At 37.1% G+C, this 24115-nt stretch overlaps 1 protein-coding gene and 1 long non-coding RNA gene across 3 annotated transcripts in view; one reads left to right on the top strand and one right to left on the bottom strand.

Annotated features, from left to right (window-relative positions):
- ST6GALNAC3 (ST6 N-acetylgalactosaminide alpha-2,6-sialyltransferase 3) overlaps positions 1 to 7782 on the top strand; it is a 577918-nt gene extending 570136 nt beyond the window's left edge. The window contains exons 4-5 of one of the 2 annotated variants that reach the window (XM_078072897.1): positions 6351 to 6489; positions 7181 to 7782. In XM_078072897.1, the coding sequence (XP_077929023.1) occupies positions 6351 to 6387 (37 nt within the window). In that variant the 3' untranslated portion in view covers positions 6388 to 6489; positions 7181 to 7782. Of the gene's footprint in view, positions 1 to 6350; positions 6563 to 7180 lie in introns of those variants that run through there. The other variant, XM_078072898.1, reaches the window with a different exon arrangement.
- The window catches only part of LOC118524578 (uncharacterized), a 175623-nt gene that overhangs the window by 28640 nt on the left and 122868 nt on the right, over positions 1 to 24115 (bottom strand). The window lies entirely within an intron of this gene.

Here is a 24115-nt window from a genome sequence, read left to right as displayed (position 1 = left end):
AAGAATTCCGCATATGCCTTAGTGATGGACTTAAGCCATGAATCATTGGTACCAAGAGTGTGGCCTAGAAGTTGGGGTTGGGGGAGGTGCAGGTTCCTATTGGGCCTGTTGCTTTGCCCCTGGCACTCTACCCCAGTAAGGGGGCATGGACAGAGAAGGGCCAGAGTTGGGTCCCTACCAAAGTGCTGGATACAAGGAAGGGGCCTCTCTGACTCAGGTCTCAGAGCAGTATTTCCCTTATCCCACCTTGTACTGATTGAGTTATCTGTAGTCCTTTATCCTTCTAGGGACAGTCCTAATGTTTAGAACTGAGGGCTTGTTGTGCTGATGTTCCCAAAACTTCCAATAAGACGACTCCTTCATTTAACCATTAATGTTAATCTCCCCATGAAGGCCTATTTACGGCAGCCATCTTCCTCCAGGCCAGAGACAGCTAGTGTGTGTGTGTGTGTGTGTGTGTGTGTGTGTGTGTGAGCATGTGTAGTAGGAAGAGTGAGATGGGAAATTCACCTTTCTTACAGGCCAAATATGATAGATTATTAATTATTAAACATTAAACACTTTGTAAACTTCTTCAGCTCCTAGTTCACCACAAGTTTCTCTACCACTATAGAGGTTACCTTTTTTTTTTTTTCCCACCACTGAGACTGGAAAAGGAGTAAAAGAATACAACAGAGGCAAGGATAAAAGCCCTGTCTCTTCCGGCTGCAAGGAAACGTGGGCAGGAGTCCGCCAGAAAAAGTAGAGGGGCTGGAAGTGACAATGTTGTGTTGCAAGCTCCACCCTAAGAGGATGAAGAAGGGCTCTGGATTATGAACCAGAACTCTGCGGGCACAAGGACTCTTGTCTCACTCTCTTTACAGGCTCCTAGGGGAGGTTACCTCACAGGTTTGTGCAAACCAGAGTGGGGGCAGCCTCATCAGAGTAAAGGTGGATGGTTGGCAGAGAGGGAGAGCCTGAGTGCTCTCATCAGACTCCCCTTCCCCTTGGTTCCTTGATGGCAAAGACAGGACCCAGCACCCTGAGTGCTGGCAGTTAGTAATAGCTCCTCCCTGGCACCACTCACACATAGACTTGCTCCCATCAACTGAGAAACATGGCTATAAGAGCCTTCGGGTCGGGGCGCCTGGGTGGCTCAGTTGGTTAAGCGACTGCCTTCGGCTCAGGTCATGATCCTGGAGTCCCGGGATCGAGTCCCGCATCGGGCTCCCTGCTTGGCAGGGAGTCTGCTTCTCCCTCTGACCCTCCCCCCTCTCATGCTCTGTCTCTCATTCTCTCTCTCTCTCAAATAAATAAATAAAACCTTTAAAAAAAAAAAAAAAAAAAGAGCCTACGGGTCTGTTGCTCAATTCTTAGTCTTCATCTTTTTTGGCCATTCAGCAACATTGGACACATTCAGTCCACACTCCTTGAAAAAAATTCTTCCCTTGGCTTTCAGCATATCACTCTCTTTGGGTTTATTTCTTACGCACTAGCTTCTTTCTTTTTTTCAGTCACTCTGTCTGTTCCTCCCCATCTCCACAGCCTATAAACCCTAGAATGCCCCATGGCTCAATCCTCAGACTTCTAATCTTCTTTCTTCTTTCCGTTCTTTGTGTGATCTCATCTAGTCTCTGCCCTGAAAGATCATCTTCATGCAAAGATTCCTAGGATTGCATTTCCACCTTGGACTTCTCTGAACTCTAGACTCAGATATGCATCTGCTTACTTAAGAGTTTATTTGAAAGTCTATCATTACCCTAAAACTGGGTATTGACAGTCCACTATCAAAATGGGGGCACTTAACATAGGTACTCAATAATTGATAGAATAAGCAGCCAAAATTGAGTAAGGATAGATGAAATTTAAACAGCACAATGAATTATTTAGGACTAGTAAGAACATTATATCTCCAAACTCCAGAACACACATTCTTCTCCAGTACACATGGCATATTCATAAAAATTAATGATGTACTAGACCATAAAGAGAACCTCAATACATTTCAAAGGATTAGTGTCAAGCAGAGCTTATTTTCTGATCACAATGCATACAGTTAGAAATTAATAACAAAAGAACTTAAAAACCCTAAGTGTTTGGAAGTTTAAAATCAATTTCAAAAAAGAAACTCCTGGTGGAAAAAGTCACAATGGAAATTAGGAAATATTTGTAACTGAACAATAGTTGAAGGAGTATTTATCAAAACTTGTGGTATGCGCTAGTGTGTTACTTAGAGGAGAATTTATAGCCTGAAATGCTTACATTAGAAAGTAAGAACAGCCGATAGGGCGCCTGGGTGGCTCAGCTGGTTAAGCACCCAACTCTTGATTTCAGCTCAGGTCATGATCTCAATGTGGTGAGATCGAGCCCCATGTCAGGCTCCACACTGAGCATGAAGCCTGCTTAAGGTCTCCCTCTCTCTTTCCCTGTGCCCCTCCTCCCTCTCTAAAATAATAAGTAAATAAATCTTTAAAAAAAATGTAAGAACAGCTGGAAATTAGTGAATTAAGTATTCAACCTATTTAGTTAGACACAGAATACCAGAAACCTTAAGCTATTGGACGGAGGGAAACAACAGTGATAAAAGTAGAAATCAATGAAGTAGAGGAGGAAAAAGCTACTATAAAGACTAGAACAAATCAAATGTTGGTTCTTTAAGAAAGATAAGTTACTTCAAAACAGGCAAAACAATGGGAAGAATAATCAGAGAAAAAAGGTCACAAATGAGTGATTCTAGGAAGGCAACAGGTAACGTTACTATACATAGAATGGAAATGAAGAAGTAAAAAGACAATATTACGATCAACTTCATGACAAAAAAACCTGGAAACTGAGATGAGATAAGCAAATTCCTAAATAATTCTAACTTCCCAAAGTTGATTCACAAATAAATAAGAAAACTGAATAGTCACATAACCATTCATGAAACCAAACCAGAATTTATGTATTTTTGTTGGTTTTACTGACATTCTATCAAATATTCAAGAGATAAACTATTCTAATCTTACCCAAACTGTTCCCAGAGCAGAGAAAGAAATACATTCCCTTTTGTATTTGTTGAGGCTGACACAATGTGGGTATGAGATCTGACAATGATCACAGGGAAGGGAAAAGTCATAACTTAGTGTCTCTTATGAACATAAAGGTAGAAGTGCTATTTAGCCAACCAAATGCAGACATAGTTAGAGAACATTTTCATGACCAAGTTGCATTTATCCCAGAAATTCAAGATTGGCTTAACATTGGAAAACCAATAAAGGTAATTCATCACATTTACAGATAAAAGAGGAAACATTATATGATCATCTCAATACTATAATAAAAGAATTTGGTGAGTTTCAACAAAGCAGGAGACAAAACTGTCATTATTTGACAATTATATTTTACTATGTACTATGTTCAAAAGATCCTACTGAGTTATCAATGTGTTTAGCATTTCTACAAAGCAGCAAAATATAACTAGAAAATATAACATTAAATATATTTTTATAATATCAAGAAATATATAAACTATTCAGTAATAAAGATACAAAAGACTTTTGAGTATAAAATTATAAGCTCTTATTGAAAGGTATTATAATATGTAAATAAATGGAGAGCTGTACCATGATCATGGATAAAAGAAATCAATATCATAAAGTTGCCTGTTTTCCACAAGGGAAATTAGGGAATGTTTCCCTACAAGGTAGTAAAAAAAAATTTTATAAAGCTATTGCAATTATCAGTTTTGTATTGTCTTAGGGGTAAATAGCCCAAGAGAACAGCAGCAGTCTAGAAATAAACCTATTTAACGTGGAAACATGATATATGAGAAAATTGGCATTGCAGATTAGTTTAGGGCAGGGTCAATGACAGATCGTTTAATAAAAGGCATTAGAACAATTGATTCATCGCTGAACAAAAAATGAAATTGGACCCTTACACAGACAAAAAAAATCAATTCCAGATAGTTTAAATACTTACCTGTGAAAGAAAAATTATAAAACTTTTAAAACAGGATATAGGAGAATTCCTTTATGACCTTAGGATAGTACACATTTCTTAAATAAGACATAAGACATCCATTTATAAAACACAATACATTTAATTACGTGGAACTTTTTAACATTCCTGTTCACTAAGGGACACCTAGGTGGCTCAGTCGGTTAAGCGGCGGACTCTTGATTTTGGTTCAGGTCATGATCTCAGGGTCATGAGATTAAGCCCCACATCCAGCTCTGCATTCAGTGGAATCTGCTTCTCTCCCTCTGTCTCTGCCCCTCCCCACACTCATGCTCACTTTCTCTCTCTCAAATAAGTAAATAAATCTTAAAAAAAAAAAAAAACCAAAAACCTCCTGTTCACTAAAAGACACAATGAAGAGAGGCATAAGAATCCAAAAGCTGGCAAAAGATGTTTACTACATTTATCCCACCATTGATTAGTGTCCAAACAAACAGTAGGAAAATATGAAGCGTTGGGCATTGGTTTTCATATGGAACAATGAGAACTGTCATATACGGCTAGTAGGACTATACACTGACACAGTCTCTTTGGAAAACCAGTTGGCATTTTATAATGAATTTGAACATGTCCATTACCTACACCAGTATTTCAATCCTAGAAAGAGCCAAGGAAATTTTGTATATGTGTATGAGGAGACATGTACAAGAATTTTCCAAGTAGCAAAACCTAGAAACAACCCACTCTCTAACAACACTAGAATGGGTAAACGGTGACATATCCAAACTCTGGTGTCATATACAACAGTTGAGTGAGTGAGCACGATGCTATGTGAGATAAGTCAGATAAGGAAAGACAAATACTGTAGGATTTCTCTTATATGTGGAATCTAAAAAAAACCAAACTCATAAAAGCAGAGAGTAAAATGGTGTTTACCAGGGACTGGGAGGAGGGTAAATGGGAGAGATGTTATTTAAGGGTATGTATTTGCAACGAGTGGATAAGTGAGTCCTGGAGACCTAACATGGAGTATAGTGATTATAGACAACACAACTGTATTATAAGCATTACATCTGCTAAGAGACTCGATCTTGACTGTTTCCGACACTAGAAGAAATGATAGCTATGTGATACAATGGAGGTGACAGCTAGCACTACCACGGTGATCATATTGCAGTGTAAAAGTGTGAAATCAATATGTTGTACACCTTAACCATACACAATGTCATATGTCAACTGTATCTCAACTTAAAAAATGAGTGAACAACGGAAGTATACATTAACATGGATGGTTTCCAAAAGAATAATTTTGATTGAAAAAGAAGTCAGTCATTGGCATTCTGTATTATTACATGTATCTAAAAGTACAAAAAATAGCAAAGTAAAACAGCATATGTTTCCAGGAGTATATACACATCTAGCAAAACTATGTGAGAAGCAAAGGAAATGGTTAAAATTCAAGATAGCGTTTACCTCAGAAGGAAAGGAAGAGTGAGTAGTCATCAGGGCGGGGAATGGTAGGGCTTCTCAAAGAGCACCAGAATGGTCAATTTCTACAGCTGAGTGGTAAGCCTATTTTTTAACTATAGATACACATTTTTATTTGTTTGATGTGTTTCACCATAAGAGAAAGAAATGAATATGAAAATCTTGGTAAGGCTTGGTCATTTAAAAAAATGATGATCAAATTAGGTATGGGAGAGACAAATAAAAAAACAGAGGGAGTTGGAAGTTTGCTCCTTTTTAAGAAAACTGAAACTGAGAATTATAAAAAACACATAGTGGAGGTAATTTATGTAAGAAAGTTAAGATGTGCCTCAATCAATACATCCCCACACAGATGAAAGTCTGCATTTATAGGCAAAACAGTGCGTTTGTATGTTCTAAGCGAAAATCCTTAATGCATTTATGAACCTATTTTTAGCTTTCTCAAGTAACCAACCAAATACTGATAATAAGAACATGAGATAAGAAGGCTTCTGTGGTATTGTAGCATGGGATTAAGCTAAAATCTAGTTTCTTTTCTTTTTCCATTACCCAGTGGATGGCAGTTTGTGAAAAAGAGTGACTAGCTAATAGATAAAATATATATCTGTGTGTCGTCGGAGTCAAATTTGTAAGTCCTGTTAACATAAGTATCTCGTGTTTCCTGGGAATTTATATCTAACTTATGAATACTGGGTCTGTTTAATCTGTGTTGACTATTGTGACAGAGATTGCCTGTTTTTCTCCTCCCAGAATGATAACTTAGAAACATTTCCCAGTTCCCTTTGGTTATAGGTCATAGGGCTGCATTTCAATCTGTGGAATATAGGGGGAAATCATGTGCAAGACTTCCAGGCCTATAAAAACAAAAACAGAAAACAAAACAAAAACCAAATCTGCATAAAAACCTTCCAGGTAAGATCTGTGATGCATTCTCCTTGCAGCTACTTTGAACGGAGAAGACCCTCCAGTGTAACCTGAGAGACAGAAGCGGAGAGCCGTGGAGCCTCGAGATGGAAGGAGCCTTAGTCACTGTAACATAACTTACAAGAGAGCCTGCCTGACCAGGAGCACCTGCACTGAGTAAGGAATAAACTTCAGTGGGGTTTATCTATAACAGCCATTAGAATTTACCCTACTCAAAATCAAAAAAGCCAAATATTTAAGGGGGAAAAAAAAGGAGAATGAAGGCTACAACTGCATGTCTTCTTCTCGCTAGAGAACAGATCCAGAGCACTTCCACATTCACTAGCTGGCTGGGCAGAGCCAAAGAACAAAGAGGGCAACTCTGTTCATTTGCTGCCTGATGATCTTTATAAATTGTGGCTAAGGAGTTTGTAACCAGAGTTATATTTACCAGTGGCCTCATCAGCCAGCCAGTGATGGGACGCAAGGCCATTAAAGGCTTGAATTGAACTGACAGGCATGCATGGATCCAACAAATATTTATTGAGCAACTGGTATATGTCAGAAACTGTCAATGTTTCTGAGTATACAGTATCGTAAACGTGTTTTTCCAAAGTGGAAATACTCAGCATTATTAATGCCAGAATTATTGATATTATTGAGTGTCTAGATTTTATTAATCCAAAAAGCCCTCTATGCTCTTGGGAGAAAGGACAATTTCTTCGTTTTGTTTAGCTACACCTTGAATTTTGCTTTACCCCCTTCCCAAAAGAAATAACCATGTATTTTTTAAAGCTATGACTGAGAGTGCTGGTACTCACAAAATATCATTGTGATTCACTGTATTTCTCTGCCCTCATATAACTAGGTGGGGTCATGTGACTAATTGTTGCTGGCAGAAAATTCAAGGAAATCTGCATACTTTCTAATCTGAGGCAGATAAGAGGATATGTCTTCTCCACACACTCTCTCTCTTCTAGCCAGTAGGCTAAAAGCAAAGGATTCTGAGATTCCCGACTTGCAAGTTGGAAATATTGTGGTCCCCAAGACATAGCTTGGCTAAGAGCCCTGCAGGATTGCCACATGACCCACATCGGACTGTGCCATGAGTCAGAAGGAAACATTGACTGCATTAATCCAACTAGATTTAGGGCCTTATTTAATGAGCAGTCTCCTTATAAACACCAAAGCCTGTGTTATATATTAAGACAAAGGAAAACAGTAAAAGAGGAACATGATTCATTAAATGTTAGAAAAGAAACCAAGGGAAAAGGTACAATCCCAGCCCCCCTGGTGTATTACGGAAGCAGCTTCTTGTTGAAATTGGCAAGTGAAGGTGCAAATCCCCATCCCCTTCAAACACCTCCCCAGCTTGCTCTTCCAATGCCACATGTAGAAGCTGAAATGAAAGGGTTTGAATTATCACATGAAAAGGCCTTGTTTATTTACCACATCTCTGTGGAAGTCTGAAAATTCAACATTAAAATAATTGGAAAATTTTGTGAGTCAATGTGGAATTACTAATGATTTCTTTTTCGCACAAGGGAATTGATTTAATTGGGAAAGAGAATCAAAATGCTTTATTAATGTTGCTAACATAATTATCATTAAATATTATTAATACACCAGCAGTGATATATGCAGTGATATGCTATAGGGAGAGTAAATGAGAAAAAAAAATAAAGGCCTTGCATCAATTTGTTAGATTTGAGAGGGTAGATCTATTCCTAGTGCAGGAATTTTTGTATGGTATTTGTAAAAGCGATTGGATTTTTTCTCAAAGTCTGCTAAAGATGAAGACAGCCAAGAAAGGGTACATCGGATGTGAACAGCAACTTTCTTCACCATGAACATTGAACACCAGCAAAGAAAATATTGAAAAGATGATGTTGCATGCCCTCAAAGCAGGTTACTGTGCTTCTCTTTTCTGTAAAATGCACTTTACTTAGAGTGACATGGGCTGGAACGGTTTCTTCTGAATATTTCCCCTTACTGGTTTTTTAGTTTTTCTGTCAATAATCAACCAAGCTTCACTACTTCGTAAGAAAGAGCTATGTTTATTCTTTAAGCAATATATGCATTCTCTAAGAATTATGCTACTCTCGCTCTTGATAGCTGCATTTACGAGCCAATTCAAAATCCAAAATATTTGCCTCAGATATTAGCTATGGGGAGTACACATTCATAAAGATATGTTGCCGCTGCATAATTTCCTCTTTCTTATTAATCACCTTTCTGAGCTCCTAGTTTGCCAGACTTCAGCTTTTTTCTATATTTTCTAATCAGCTAAATGCACGTTCTAAAGCAAACAGGTTGTGTCATCACTGCTTGGCTGAAAATTCTAGTGCAAGAAAGCACAGTTGGTTGGTGCGTTCAACCAGCTCCCACTGTGATATGATAAAATGTGTCTAAACATGTAATCATAATCTCCAGAGGTAGGCTAGGGCTGGCGTCAGACTTTTTAAAATCTCATTATGGCAATCTAAGAAGGGACTGTATTCCGTTGAGAAATTTGCATAAATTCCTTAATAATCACAAACCTTACTTCTTCAATGGTCCCTCAGACCAAGTTCCTATTACTTCTGTATTGACATGCCAAGTGAAAATAAGCTATTGATGTATTCAGAAAAACAAGGGCTCCAGTTGTATGCATGGATAGAAATATTAATTTGCTTTAGAAATACTGGTATAGTGTACGCAGACAACAAAATATGTAGGATTGAGTTTTTGTATCCTGGTGCATATACAGCATCACAGTGAACACCAATTAACATCACAGAATCACAAGCATTTAGATCTGGAAAACACATCGCATGCTGTCATAATTTGATGCCTTTATTTTCAGAGAAGGAAACGGAGCTCAGAAGGGTAAAGTGGCTGACTGAAGATCACAAAGCTATTAAAGGTGGAGTTGGGGCTAAAGATTCAGGTCTCTGAAATAGTCAGACATTTCTCTTGTGCATACAATGTAAATGGTTGACCAGATAAGTCATGAGTGAATGGAGGCCAAATCAGTACCCAAACGATCCATGGGAATATCTGTAAGTAGAGCTATTAGTTGATTTGCTATGGATATTTGGAGAGGAACTTGAAGATGCACCAAAACTCACTCACTTGAATTTATTATAACCAACGTTTATGGTGACCCCACCATGTGAAATCACAGAATCGGGGAATTTTGGCCTTTCATATTTTAACATCTAATAAACCCTGTAGGATATTCTCAAGGAAGCCACACTGTGTCCTCTGCATATTTTAATTTGCATGTATTCATCAGTACGCAATCAGGCAATCGAGAGCACCAGGGAAGGGAGCATTTCCATTTTCATGGGGAGAGATAAAGGACAACAATGGGATTATGAGAAAAGGCAGACTAAATCTCTATACAGACTAGAGCCTTGTACTTTCTTTTTTTCTTTTTTCCCATTTTTCTTTCCCTCTCCTTACCTTCTCTTTCCTTTCCCCAGGGCTCCTCAGAAATAGATAGAAGTCTGGATTATTTCAGAAATAGATAGGGGTCTGGGATATTTACTCTGTTTTTAATTTCTTTCTTTTTTTTTTTTTTTTTGAGGCTCCAACTATATACAAATAAAGAAATAACAAATCAGGATTACATATTAAATGTTTTCATTTAATTAATTGACAATTTTAAGACACACACAAAGCAATATAATTGCACAATTCATAATTACAATATTTTTAAAGAATTATTTCATTGCACAATACACTGTGACCTGAAATGGTGCACAAGCCTAAAATTGTAAAAAGGATGTTCTTTTGGGGCGCCTGGGTGGCTCAGTCATTTAAGTGTCCAACTCGTGGTTTCAGCTCAGGTCAGGATCTCAGGGTCCTGGGATCAAGCTGGCATTGGGTTCCGTGCTCAGCAGGGAGTCTGCTTGAGATTCTCTCCCTCTCCCTCTCCTCCTTCCCCTGCTCTCTCTCTCTCACAAATAAATAAATCTTAAAAGAAAAAAAAAAAAAAAACGCCCTCTTTCTAACCTGTCTGAGTGATTGGATTAGAGAAGCCAGAAGTCTCAAGTTGAGGACCTTCTGGGCATATGCCAACCAAGTACCCACCCTTTCCCCTCTACCTCACACCCCACCTTAATAATCACAGCCTTTCCTTTTCTTCCCTTGCCTGTACTCAGAGATAGCAGAGCGGATTCAAGAAGCACAAGATCAGGACCACTGTCTGACCCTCTCTCTGGGGTTCAGAGTCTGGGAGTGGAGATTAGTTGGGCAGCTGCTTACCAAAAAGGGGAGCTCATTCAAGGAAACACTAACAACTGTCTCAAGGGAACAAAATCTAAGAGTAAACCAAGTCAGAAAGTAAACAGGGTAAGGGTGATTTTGATTTTGAGACCAGACCCAAAGTCCAAGGAGAGCCAAGGGGTGTGGGCAGAGGAGGGCAGCTACTGAACCGAGAAGAGTGGATGAGGCACCGAAATTCACTGTAGAAACTCTACAAGGGCCAGTCCTTTTCAGCCCATTTTTATTGGCCCCTATGAAGGAAGGGGCTCTTATTCCTTTCCATTATCTTGAACTTGGATGAGGAGTTTGGTTTAGAGGTGAGGCTAGAGTTGGTGGGAGGACATGGGCAAAACCGTCTCCTAATCTTCCATCTCTTCCCTTTCTCAAAGCTAACAATTGATGTTCGTTACTCAGGAACCGGCTGTCTAAAATCTTCCTGTCCATACCCTAAATGTTTGTTCTCCATCTCTCCTCTACGAGAGTGAACGTGGGAAGGAAGGAAAGGTGAAATCCAAACCAGTTAGAATCTGACTTGATAAGAAGGCTGAGAAAACCATTTAGCTTTAACCATTTTTTTTTAATTATATGGACTTAATTTCACCACTATCATCGACCTCGTTAAATCAAATGTTTGAGAGCTGGTAGTTGCAAAAGCTTTATTTGGGAAGATTGCTACTGGCCACTTTTTTTATATTGTAAACTTCCCACTAGGTTTTTAGCCTTGAAATTCTGTGCAAAACTAGTATGCATGTTCATTTTTCTGGGGTGATTGTCTATAGATTCCATTAGATCCTAAAAACAGGTTAGTGACCCTGGAACTGTAAAAAATATCTTGTTTTATAGCTTCATGTTCATTCCCTGCCCTAAGCAACTTCCTTCTGGGTCAAAAGATAATTTACTTTGTTCTTTTTACATGTGTCAGACATCAAAATTGTCCTAGACCAGACACAATACACCATTAAAAACATAAGGTGTTATCTAAGGCACAACTGGCTTGAAGCTCCAGGGGTCTGACCAGAGTGTTGCCAAATGTAGACTGAAATGGGTGGGGCATCTGTACACCACAGTTTTCCAGGGAAGTGAGGTTCAAGATCTGGTCACCTTGCTTTAATCCTGTCCTATACAATTATGGAGAGTAATAGGAAAGGAAATCTGAGCTTGAGTTTCAAGCAGACTTTCCCCACAGAGAGGAAGGTATGCAATTGTTCTATCATAAACACCGAGCGAGTCTTCCTCAGTGAAAGACAAACTGGAAGATTCTCTCTGTCTGTGTTAGATGGCTTAAATATGGTCCTGCCAGCTAGCAGATGGATAGATCAGAAGACTTCCTCCAAAGATCTCTGAATATCCAGCATTCTGTAAAGTTGAGACTTCTGTCTAGTATTCTTCCAATATACCTTGAGAATGGCCATAAATGACACCTTGTTACAAGAATGTATCTTCTTCAAAACCCGTCTCCAGCAGGTGTCTGGGTCTTAAAGGCACCAAGCCCTCTCTCCACTCTGTCAAATGCACTTGGGTAGGATGTTTTTCTTACATTTCAACTGCACTTCAGTGCCGGACCCTTTGTCTAGATTATTGTTTTCAGCCAGCCTGCTGTTTGGCTGACTCCCAGGGTTCTGATAACTATGTTTGGAAGGGTATATCTGAAAATGGAGAGGGCCATATAAATTGTACTTAGAAGTGTATACATTTGAAAATTTAATGGGACCCATCCATCACTCCTGGACACCAAAATGATGATTTCATAGATCATGTAATTGTTCCAAACACCTTCTCCTGACAACCCTCATTTTTGAACTTGTAGTTGTTTCATTTATTGCGGCTATTTGGATCATTTAAAATTTTGCTCACTTTTCTCCAGGTGATTTATTTAGTGTTTATAAGTCCATTTTGACATCTTCTTCCATTTCTTCCACCAAAAATGTCTCACCCTTATGATCTTAGTAGAGGCATCATTTATAGCTAGAGAGGCATATCTGAAAATGCATTACCTTTAAATAGTAGGATTCATCATATCTGAGTTCATATGTCTGATCGCCAAAAAGCCCCATTTCATTTCAAAAGAAAAATTGCTTCTGTCAGTGTAAACAGAATGCATTATCTTCTTTTAATAACCATTCTTAAGTATGCTGCTGTATTACTTTTTCACAGCTGTATTCCAATAAGCTGTAGAGTAATTGCCAGTTCTCCTGTCTAATAGGTTCATTATTCTTTTGCCATAATTGCAGCCATTAAATGTTCAATTGTTAAATTTCCACTCCTACGTTTACTTAGTGTTACATTTTATAATGGGGCATGCCATTACAACACCCCAGTGGCCATGGCTGTTGTTCAAAGTATTTCTAAAAGTCAATGAGATCCCTGTGAAATATGTCTTCATTTTTTATTTGTTCAGATATCCCCCCTCCCCAACCTTCCTTTCCCCTTTTTAGATCTCCTAAATAGGCTCTTACAAATTGGTAGATTTTACTAGAAGTTTGAGGACCTGACCTGGGCTGGGAGACATAAAGCTGAGCCTTCAATGTCTGTGAGCAGTGCTTTCTCACTTTAATGCCATGATTCATATATAACAAGGTGATGGAGAGTGAAGATATCACTAAGGAAATTAACACTTAAGACTTAATGGTTTTTTCAAGAGCTCTGATTTATCTTTTATCATGTTAAATTTGTAGGGCTTTTTCATCAGATGAAAGATACCTTGGTCAGAGGTTATGGGATTGTTAACCCCCATCTGCAATGCTCACGGTAATAAAGCAAATACCTTCCCTTTATTGCTTGACATTTCTGGATATGTCACATCCTGGAGTCTGAGCTTACCTATACTGTCTGATGCAGTGGACTGTGTTACTTTGGGAAGTTATATTGGTGAAGATGGCCAGGGAAATGGTAAGAGATTTTAACTTACTGTATTATAGTTGAGCATCTCCTGATTTGTTTGGCTTTGTTTCTTTGTTTGCTTGCTTGCTTTGGGGTTTCTGTGTTAGACTGGAAGTTCTTTTGTAAAACATCCAGTATTTCTTAAGTACTCAAATATTAGCCCAAATCTTTGATCTAGGTCACGTTTTATTTTTAAAGAGTTTTCTAATCATCTATTCATCAGTTAATCACCATTTTCAAGGTTATTTTATTTCATTTCCATTCATTGCATTAACTTTTATTTCCTTCTGAAGCTGAAAACGGGTTAGCATTGTAATTTTGTCCAAGTCATTCCAGCTCTATGTTCTTTGGGGAATCTTCTATGATTTAAAGTAACTTTCATTTTTTGGTAAGAACAATAGAAGCCTTTTAATAACATGGTTCATCATACCAGATGTGTTATTGATCACGTTATATCCCTTATATCATAACCACTATGATGCACACATCCACTTCCTCTGCTCATTTGCACTGATGTTAGTAAAAATAGTAAGCTAGCATTTGTTGAGTATCTACTCTCATTCTGTCTCTGTACCACATGATTACATACATTTTCTCATTTAATCCCTATGAGGTAAGTACACTTATTATTCCTACTTTACAGATGAGGAAACTGAGACTCAAAGAGGTAAGTAACTTGCACAAAGTTAATAACTAAGAACTGAGCTCAGAGCTCACATTCTGAATATCTACTTGACATTATAGTAGAGGGAGTCCTGCTATAAATAGTGAGAAGAACTTAGATATCTTTATGAAGCAGCAAATGTTAAATAACTCTTGAGAATTCTGCCACTTTCCTAGGCAGACAGTTCAGGAACTTGCCAAGGGTTACAGGGCAAAATAGATACCCAGGACAGAATTATGCCACTGTCAGTTCTCCTCCACAATAAGCCTGCTCACAAAATAGACCAAAGGAAATAACTGTAAAATTGACTTGAGAGTGGTGTAGAGTTTATTAGTCCCAGTAACTTTCCTATAAAGACAAAAATAGACTTAATATATTTAACATGGTTGTGTCCATCCTAAAAACTCTATCAAAGTGTTCAGGTGTCTTTCACATATCAGTAATATAAATTTTGCGGTAAGACTTTAGATATAAATTGATTGCTGACAATGAAAACTGAATGACATTTCTTTTTCTCTTCCTTGGCTATATTGGCGTTGCAACATTTCCAAAAGTGAACATTTGTTGTTGTCAATAAAGCAGTCAGCTGTGTCACTTGGGAAAGAGATATATGGAGTAGGATGGTATTATTTTGACAATCACTTTCTTCCAAAGCAATACAGTAAATGTATCTTATTTTGCTCGTTTACTCACAACACAATGGTCAAGATAGAAAAAGAAAGAGCACAGCATAGGAAGGGTCGATAAGAAAGCCATATTGTGCGATTAACAAAAAGAAACACATTACCTGATGAAGTCAAAGGTGTCACCCAGAGAGAATGACTACAATGGCTGCAGAAATAATTGGAGAGAGAGTGAAAAAATAAGCATCCACATGTCTGCAAATAGCTTCGTTGCCTGTCTCATTAGGCAGGTGATCTTTTGGTGGTGCCATATTTTAGAAAATAGTCAATTACCAAAAATAGAAGTTGTAAAAGATTTGTCAATCATAAAGTGGCTATCTACTTAGTGCAAGGTAAAATTATCTACTTAGTGCAAGATGAAAGTGGCTGATCAACTCTTGAAAGTTTGCTGAAAGGATTGGGTATAAAGTAGTTAAAGAAAAGGGTGTCTTTCCTGCTCAAATTCTCTTTAGATTTGAGATGTCACCAAGAATTTATACAACTAAAGAAAATACCTGCAAGATCCATCACTCTAACTACTGAGTATATTCAAAACCTTTTATCAGATCTTTGAGAGTTCCAATAACAAGCTCTGTGCTCATTTATTCAAATTAACTATTCTAAATGACAGGGTTTGATTAAAAGTACTTATTTTGATATATACATATGAAGATTCAAATGGTGAAACAGAGAAGGGGATCATATGGTGAGCTTTTCCCTGTTCTATGGAAACATTGAATGACTTAAACCCCTCTCATACCCTTGTTTCTTAAAAGAAATAAAAATACACACATGTTAAATATGAGAGATTCAAAGAGGTTTAGAAAAGTCTAAACTGAATCTATTAGATGGAAAACTTATCCAGATGTGATTCCATTAACCAAGTCCAATCCTGGACAGATCCAGAACCTGAAAGATTAACAATGCCAAGACATTACAAATGCAATGCAGGAAACCTCTGGAGAAACAGAAGGTAGTTGGCTCCCAGTGTGTGTGTTGGGGTGGGAAGGAGGCAGGGAATAACCTAGGGTAGAAGAGGAGCAGGGAGGTGGGAAAATGTTTTCTCATAGTGCTCTTTCTTCCATCTTATACTGCCTTAAGTAGGGCAAAACTCAGCAACTCCAACCCAACTAATTAGGTGTTCTGTCTATTGTTGGTAAAGAAATGCAATCTTTCTTCTATATTGATCTTGTATCCTGAAAGCCTGCTAAAGTGTTTTATATTTAAGCAACTCCAAAGTGTATCTTTTTACACATTTTAACATCTCTGAAATTGAACTGAATCTTATAATCTAATTTATAATCACTATTTTCTAGGCAGTAGTCATCACTGCCCCTGTGCATGAGTGAACTTGGTCATAGCTGTAGTTAGCATTTCAGTTGAATTGTGTATGTAGTTTAGTAATACATGTGCTGAGTGTAACTGTCAGTTAAAATGTCTTTAAAACAATTACACTATTATTAAGTTTTGGAAAGAAAAGTTATTGAATACACAAAAAGGCACAGAAATAGAGCAACAGAGCATAAACTAGATAATAATGTAGTAAATATTCGTTATGGGAGGAATAATCAACATATCATATTTACTTGCAAAACAATAACCAAGAACTATTCAGAAAGAAAAGAAAGAAAAATTCCCATAAGTAGATAAAGATGTGTGACAGGTTGTTACCACAACAAGTGCAAAATAATTATCTACCATACTTCAAGCAATAAAACTGAGGGAAGATCTTCCTTAAACCCTGGAAGGACTGGAGAAAGTGACAAAACCCTCTGTATAAATAAAGATTAATTCATGCAGTATGCAGGACTATTGTTAAGGTAGTGTCATGTTTTATTTGGCATCATTTCTTTTTCTTTCTTAGTAGAAAATAATGATGCATTTTAACAACTGATAAAAATTACAGATTCAATGTAAAATAATATGAATTCTAATAATGCTCATTATCCTAGTTGAAAAATGACATCTGATTCTTTATAATCTTTTTATTTATTTTTCCTGCCTTATTGTGTTGGCTGGGATCTCCAACAAATACTAAAAGAAGGAAAGATGAGAACCTGTTGTCTTGCACTGATTTCAAAGGCAAAGACTTCAACATTTCACTTTGAACACGAGGTTTAATAAAAATTGTTGTAAATACCTTTATGGGTTAAGAAACTTTTCTAGTTTGCCTAGAGTCTTAATCACAAATAGATGTTGTTTTGTCAAAGAATTTTTCTCCATTTATGGAGATTTTTCCCCTTCATCTGTTTGATGTGATAAATTACATTTTTAACTTTTCTAATATTTGGATTAAACCCCAAATGTCCATAATGCGTTATGATGGCCCTTATATTACTCCTGCCTTTTTCCTTTCTTGCATAATCTTTCCCAATTCTTAGTATCAATATTAAGTTAGTCTCGTAAGGTCAGTTTGGGAGCATTCCTTCCTTCTCACGCCTCTTGAATCATTTGTTAAAGACTGGAAGTAACTTTTCTTTCAATGCTTGGTGAAATTTGCCAGTGAGGCCATCTGGTCCTTGAGTTTGCAATGCAGGAAGAATTTTGACTACTAATACAATTTTTTTAATGTTTATTGCTTTATCAGATTTCCTGTTTCTTTTTGAATTGCAATGGTGAATATAGCCTGTTATAGAACACGATCTATTTATTTTTTATATTGTACCTTATATTTTAATAATATATAACCTATTTAATCTATATTTTCTAATTTATTTCCATGAAACTTCCTATAAATTAATATTTTATTACTTTTTAATGTCTGCAGCTTCTACACTTTTACATTCTTTATTTAGTTTGTGCCATTTCTTTTTTGCCTCTTCACTCTCGTGCACAGGTTTCTTAATTATATTAGTCTTTTTTTTTTAAGATTTTATTTTTAAGTGATCTCTACACCCACCGTGGGGCTTGAACTTACAACCCCAAGATCAAGAGTCACATGCCCTTTTGACTGAGCTGGGCACCCTATTAGTCTCTTTAAAAAAGTTTGTCTTTTTAGTTCTCCATATTTAGAGCTTTAATAGTATTCATTAATTACTACTCTTATGTTTACTTTTCTTCTTTTGTTCTTTGGGTTTATTTCACTGTTGTTTTCTAATTCAAATTTGGATAATTACTTTATTGATTTTTTTTTTTTTAGTTTTCCTACTTTTCAAATGTCAGCATTTTTATGCTATAGGCTATAATTTTCCCTCTAGTTTTTGTTGAATCCCACAATATTTAATATGTGCCATTTTCATTTTTGTCAGTTCAAATGTTTTCTAATTTCCCATGTGATTTCTTTTTCGATCCACTGGTTTACCTTACAAATGTATTTTTTTAATTTCCAAATATACAATTTTTAAATTATTGATTGATTCCTAGGTTAATTGTATTGTGGTCAGAGGATGTGTCTGTATGACTCCAATTATTAAATACTTGCTGAAATTTGTTTTATGAATCAGATAATGTTCAAATTTTGCATGTGTTTAAACAGAATGTATTCCCTATAGTTGTTGGATGCAATGTTCTGTATATGTCCATTGCATGAATTTTGCTACTCATATGGCTGAACTCCAGGAAAAATCAATGAACATAAGTGTGGTGCAATTGTCATTAATGATGAAACCATATGGCAAGATTATGAATGGTTCAGAAATCACACACCTATGACATTTTGTTCACAGCCTCCAGTGGTGTGTTCAATTTTCAACATTAATGTTACAGAATTAATGGTCACAAATAGATTCTGTTGGGCCACTTTCATTATTCTTTACCCATCAAAGTCAACCTAATTACATACAAGAGATTTTGGAACATCTTTGTATTATATTTACACAAAATATTTTTTAAAAAACAGAAAAGCTGCTACTACGTGTTAATAAAAGAAGCAACAAAAACTTTAGTACCATATATTGCAGTGAACAATATCAATAAAGCAGGGTCTATTAGCACACAATGAAATAATTTATTTGCTGTAAGCTGCTGAAGAATCAATCAAACTCATTTGCCTTGAAAATGCAAGTATTTCTTACCTGACACCTGCTGAAAAAATTCTCCCATCATTCTACTCAAAAGAAGAATCTGAAATTATTGTGCATTCAGTGAAAGCTGAGATATAGATGGAAATTTTTATATGACTTATTTTTTTAATCTTGAAAGCTAATCACATTGTTGTACTGCCCCATTTCTAAATCCAATACTTAAATTTTTTCTCAATTTGATGGTTGTAGGAAATATTAAAGGCAAAAATATTAGAAATAAAAAACATATGTGTGGACATTAGCCTTAAGTTTACTTCAGAAAATAGTCAGACATGGTCTTCTTTAAACAATAGCCAAAGCTTTAGTTTGCTTCAGTAAAATTGCATCATCACCATAGACCAAATTTTTATGTTCTTGAGTTGAAGTGAAGCTGTTTTTGATAGCCCATTGCCATTAGAAAGAAGGAATGCATAATAACTGGTGCCGACATTCCCATCAAAGAGCCCTATACTAAGCGGAGTGGGAGAAATGATACCTGTTTCTCACCTGACCCTAATTCAAGGTGTCTACTATAAAAATGCATTATGGCGGCCACAGTGTCACCAACAGAACTGAGAGTGATCAACAGCACTGAGTAAATCAGTGTACCATTCCAAATGTTTAAAACTCGGTCACTAAAAAGTTTAATATTTAAACTATGATAATTACAATTTGGTGCAAAATTTCAAATTTTACACTTATAGAATAGAATTTATTCTATTAGGATGGCATTTATGTTTGGCTTCAGTTTTGGTTGAATATTGATTTCAATACCCTACCGAAATGTACATTTGATGCACCTCCAGAATATAACCTAGAGAAAGTCTTGTATGTGTGCGTCAAGATACTTAGTCAAAATTGTTCATAGCAGCACTGTTTATAATTTTCAAAACTGGAAGCACAAATGCCTGTCAACATTAAATTGAAAATTGTGATATATACATAACAATCAAATGCTACTTAAAGGTGAGAATAAACAAACTTGAGGTAAGTACATCAACAGAGATGAATCTTAGAAACATAATTTTAGTGAAAGAATCAAGTCACTGAAGAATACATGTGATATAATTCCATTCATGTAAATTCAAAACCAGACAAAATTAAACATATATCGTCTGAAGACAGATCTGCAGATGTTAAAACTATTTCTAAAAAGAGCAAGGGAAGAATAAGACACAACTCAGGATCCTGGGTACCTCTGGGAGGGAGGCAGTAGAATGTGATAGTGGAAGAGCACTTAGGAAGCTGTAAGTTGGTGATAATGTCCTAGTTCGTGGGTTAGGTGATGAATTCATATGCTTCATTATATTACTCTGAGGGGGAATGAAAATAGCAGTCTACGCATAGGCCAATTATAACAGTGTGCCATGAACCAAAAATTATGACTAGTACACTTCTGTGCACCTGAGACTCATGAGAAAAAGCAGCAAAACCAGGGGATGATTATCCCCCCAAATTAGGGTAGTGCTGCCTGACTATGGCTACCACTGGTGGGTGAGAGAAGGAGCCATGACTGGGAGCTCCTAAGGTTCTGGCAACAGTGTAGTCCCCGATCTGAATGGTTGTTATATAAGGGTTCTCTTCATAACTATCTCGTAAACCGCACTTACGCGTTTCATACATTTTTCTGTATGTATAAAGTAGTCCATAATTTTTAAAAGGTAAAAGCAAATAAACACATACAGATACAAAGATATGTACACATTGCATATTCACTTGTATATACTAAACACATGGGGTAAGTTGTGGTGGAAGTGGACAATGGCAGTGGTTACTGGGGATGTGGAATAAGGAGTCAGCAAATCTGTTTCCAGTAAGTTAGTGCTTTGGTCAGTTCTGCTTACAATCCATGTCTGTAATTGATAATCATGGAAATAAAACTATATACTTAATGCCACAGCTTAGAACAGCTCCATTGAAGCAACAAAATTTCCACAGGCATCAGATAGCATTGTTTTCTACATCTTCTTGGCCAGTCCTCCATTATTTACTATTTTTATCCCCCTTGACCAGTTCTTTTTCCACCACACTTTATTAAAATATATTTATCCTTTATTAAACACAATTTTGAAACAGAAAATAAATCATAATTCCACCAAACTAACATAACCATATTGTTTTGCACACTTTCTTTCCACTCACCTACATATTTTTAAACAGATGCAATAATAATGTAGTGCTTTAATTCCACTTTTTCCTCTTAACATCATATTAACACTTCTCCTGGTTATTCATGGTCTTCATAATTATAATTTTAATGGTTGAATAATATTCCATAGGCTTAATGTTCCATAATTTACTAAACAATTTCGCAACTGTTTTATACATATATTGTTTCTCAGAGACATTTTTGCAGCTGTTATTATAAAGCTGCTACAGAGAATAGTTTCTTGCATTTAGATGTTTTGTTTCTGTGGAATTATTGCCTTAGGACACATTCCCCTGGGTCAGATTCCTGGGTTAAGGGCTATGACTCTCTCTACAACTCTTGCTTCATGTTGCCATATTGCTTTCAAGAGACTCACACTCGTTTGCAATTGTCACCGGCAATGTACCAAAATGCCAATTTGAATGAAACTATCTGGTATTTGTGGGATTAATCATTTCTGCTATTCTAAATTCTTTCTCCCAAGATAGAAATTCTTGACTCTTTGCTTTTCTCCCTTTTTGAAAATTTAAAACATCCCTGATTTTTGCTTGTCCAGAGTTTCTTCACTGACTAGACTGGATTGCCACAACAATTTGGATTTGGTACCACCAAGGCCGTGCAACCTCTCCATCTCCACCACCCACTGTTTCTTTTGTGACAGGAGCTCACAATGGCTATAACCAGGCATTTGTTATAAGGAGTCCATGTTGCACAGGATTCTTGCCTTGCCTAAGCACATCTCAGTATTTTTAAGATCTTTATTCCCAAGAAGACTTTCTATACTGAATAACATGCTTGTTTTTCTGTCTAAATCTTGGACCTTAACCTTCTCCCTATACCGCCTTCCACATGTCGTGTTTCTGTTTTATCATTTATTTTTTAAAGCGTTTTTTTTTCAAAAAAGAGCTCTTTTTCTGCCAGTCTTTCAACGAGGAAGGGCTGTTTGAAATGAATATCCTGCCATTGTCACTTACTGCTGTCTGCATTTGGAAGCACAAGAATATTAGAGGCTACAACACAGATGCATTGAGTAAGCCCCGGCCCGGCTTCTCTGCTTCAGCGGGAGCCCCATTACAATATCCTGGTGATATGACCTGGTGACATGCCCAGCTATTCCTAGGCCCACCCCAACATCCCATCAGGGAATCCGCATACCTGCCAGGGAGATGTAGAGAAAACACCAAAATTAACACCAGAAATTTGGAGGCGATTTTACACTGTTTTCTAAAGTTAACTCTTAAATGTATATTCTCTCACACTTTCTTCTTTTATTTTATTCTTTTAAACTCCTTTTGCATTTTCTCCTCTTCAAGAGCATACAGTTGAACTCTGCAACTTGTCCAGGGCCCCTAAGGAAACAGAACCCCTAGTAAACTAATTTAAGCCATGAAGACACATACGTGGCACTGAAAATAGTTTGCACTGCAGCCATAGAGAACACCAACAAATAGGGTTGATTAAAGTATTTAAATGAGGGTGCCTGGGTGGCTCAGTCGGTTGCGCGTCTGCCTTCGGCTCAGGTCATGATTCCGGGGGTCCTGGGATTGAGCCCCGCATCGGGCTCCTCGCTCTGTGGGGAGCCTGCTTCTCCCTCTCCTCCCCACTTGTGCTCTCTCTCATTATCTCTGTCTTTCTCTCTCAAATAAATAAATAAATAAATCTAAAAATAAAAAAAAATTTTTAAAGTATTTAAATGAATGCTTCCTTGTACATGTGTTAAAATTCCAAGAGAAGGTAACTTGCCCTCTTCTTACCTTCCATGTATCTATCAAACCTCAGTCAGAATATGCTACAGTAGAATGATATTGAAACTTGCATTCAGAAACCACATTCTTACATAAAGCACCTATCCTAGTTTATATCCCTTCTTTTTTTTTTTAAGATTTATTTATTTATTTGAGGGAGAGAGAGGGTGTGCACACGTGCGTTGGGGGGAGGGGAGGAGAGGGGCAGAGGGAGAGAGAGTCATAAGCAGACTCCCTGCTTGAGCACAAAGCCCAACACGGGGCTTGAGCTCATGACTCTGAGATCATGACCTGAGCCGAAACCAAGAGTCAGGCACTTAACCAACTGTGCCACCCAGGCCCCCCTGTATCTTCTTTTTACCCCCTCCTTTCTGCTGAATGTTTGGGAAGGAAATAGCCCTTTCTTATGCTGTATAATGGCAGACATTCTAGGTTAAAAACACATACAAAGGCAAAGCTGTTTCAGGTACTTTTAATCAATAGCCATGGTCTTCCATAGGCTGCCTTCAATTTTAATGACATTACATAATTTAAGAACAATTCACGAAATGAAAATGGGCACGCAATGCTCCCTTTAACACATTATCACCTCTAATATCATTTTTGTGCCTATTTAAACCTCAAATTAATTTTCATAGGCAATAACATTTACCAGTAAGTATATGTCATCCCCAGATCACAACTTGGGTTTCTAGCTGAAATATTTTTCTTTTAGACCTAGCTGCAAAGTTGATATGCCTAATTTCTGAACATTTGTATACTGAACTGAAAAAATTCTAGAGGTTATAGCAAATAACTCTCTGAGCTTTGATTTTTTTTATAAGGGGAATAAAACTTCCAGACTGTGTTTCTATGTAAAGTAAAAATGACTGTCAGCCGAACAAGTAGCCCAGGCCTGGTCCACAGGACTCAAAATAGCCTACAAAAGGCAAGAACCATTGGCAGACTGGATGAGGAATTTCAAAGTAAGAAGGAGGACACAGACAGGAATACTGGGGACAAAGGCAGGCCTGAGGCGTCAGAGAGGCATCACTCCGACGTGTAAGTAGGAGCTCATAAAGCTCTGTAGGGGGAAACCCATTTTTCACAGTTTTTTTTTCCCCCCGGAAGTCTAGATTTTAAAAATATCTTCCATAGCCTCCTCCCACCAAAGCAACTGAGTTTTGGAGCATATCTGAATTCCAAGGAACACAGAAAATTCTAAATTCTCCTAAAGAGATAAAAACAATCAATGAATTGATATTAGAAATCTTATATGAAACACTAGATTCTGGACAACAATAAAGCCATGTCTTTAAGTTATATCTATTTTGAACATGGGTTTGCTTGCCAAGCCAACATATAAAGGAATGTAGTTTTAGACACAAAGTTTCAGAAGGCATACCCAAGAATCCCTTCTGCCACCATATACTTCAGCAAAGACTGGAATATTTTTTGGTTCCAAGAGTTTA

This window comes from Halichoerus grypus, chromosome 5, assembly GCF_964656455.1.
Source record: "Halichoerus grypus chromosome 5, mHalGry1.hap1.1, whole genome shotgun sequence".
In the NCBI taxonomy this organism is placed as follows: domain Eukaryota; kingdom Metazoa; phylum Chordata; class Mammalia; order Carnivora; family Phocidae; genus Halichoerus; species Halichoerus grypus.
The sequence above is the reverse complement of the archived record's forward strand: the minus strand, read 5'-3'. Positions and strand labels throughout refer to the sequence as shown.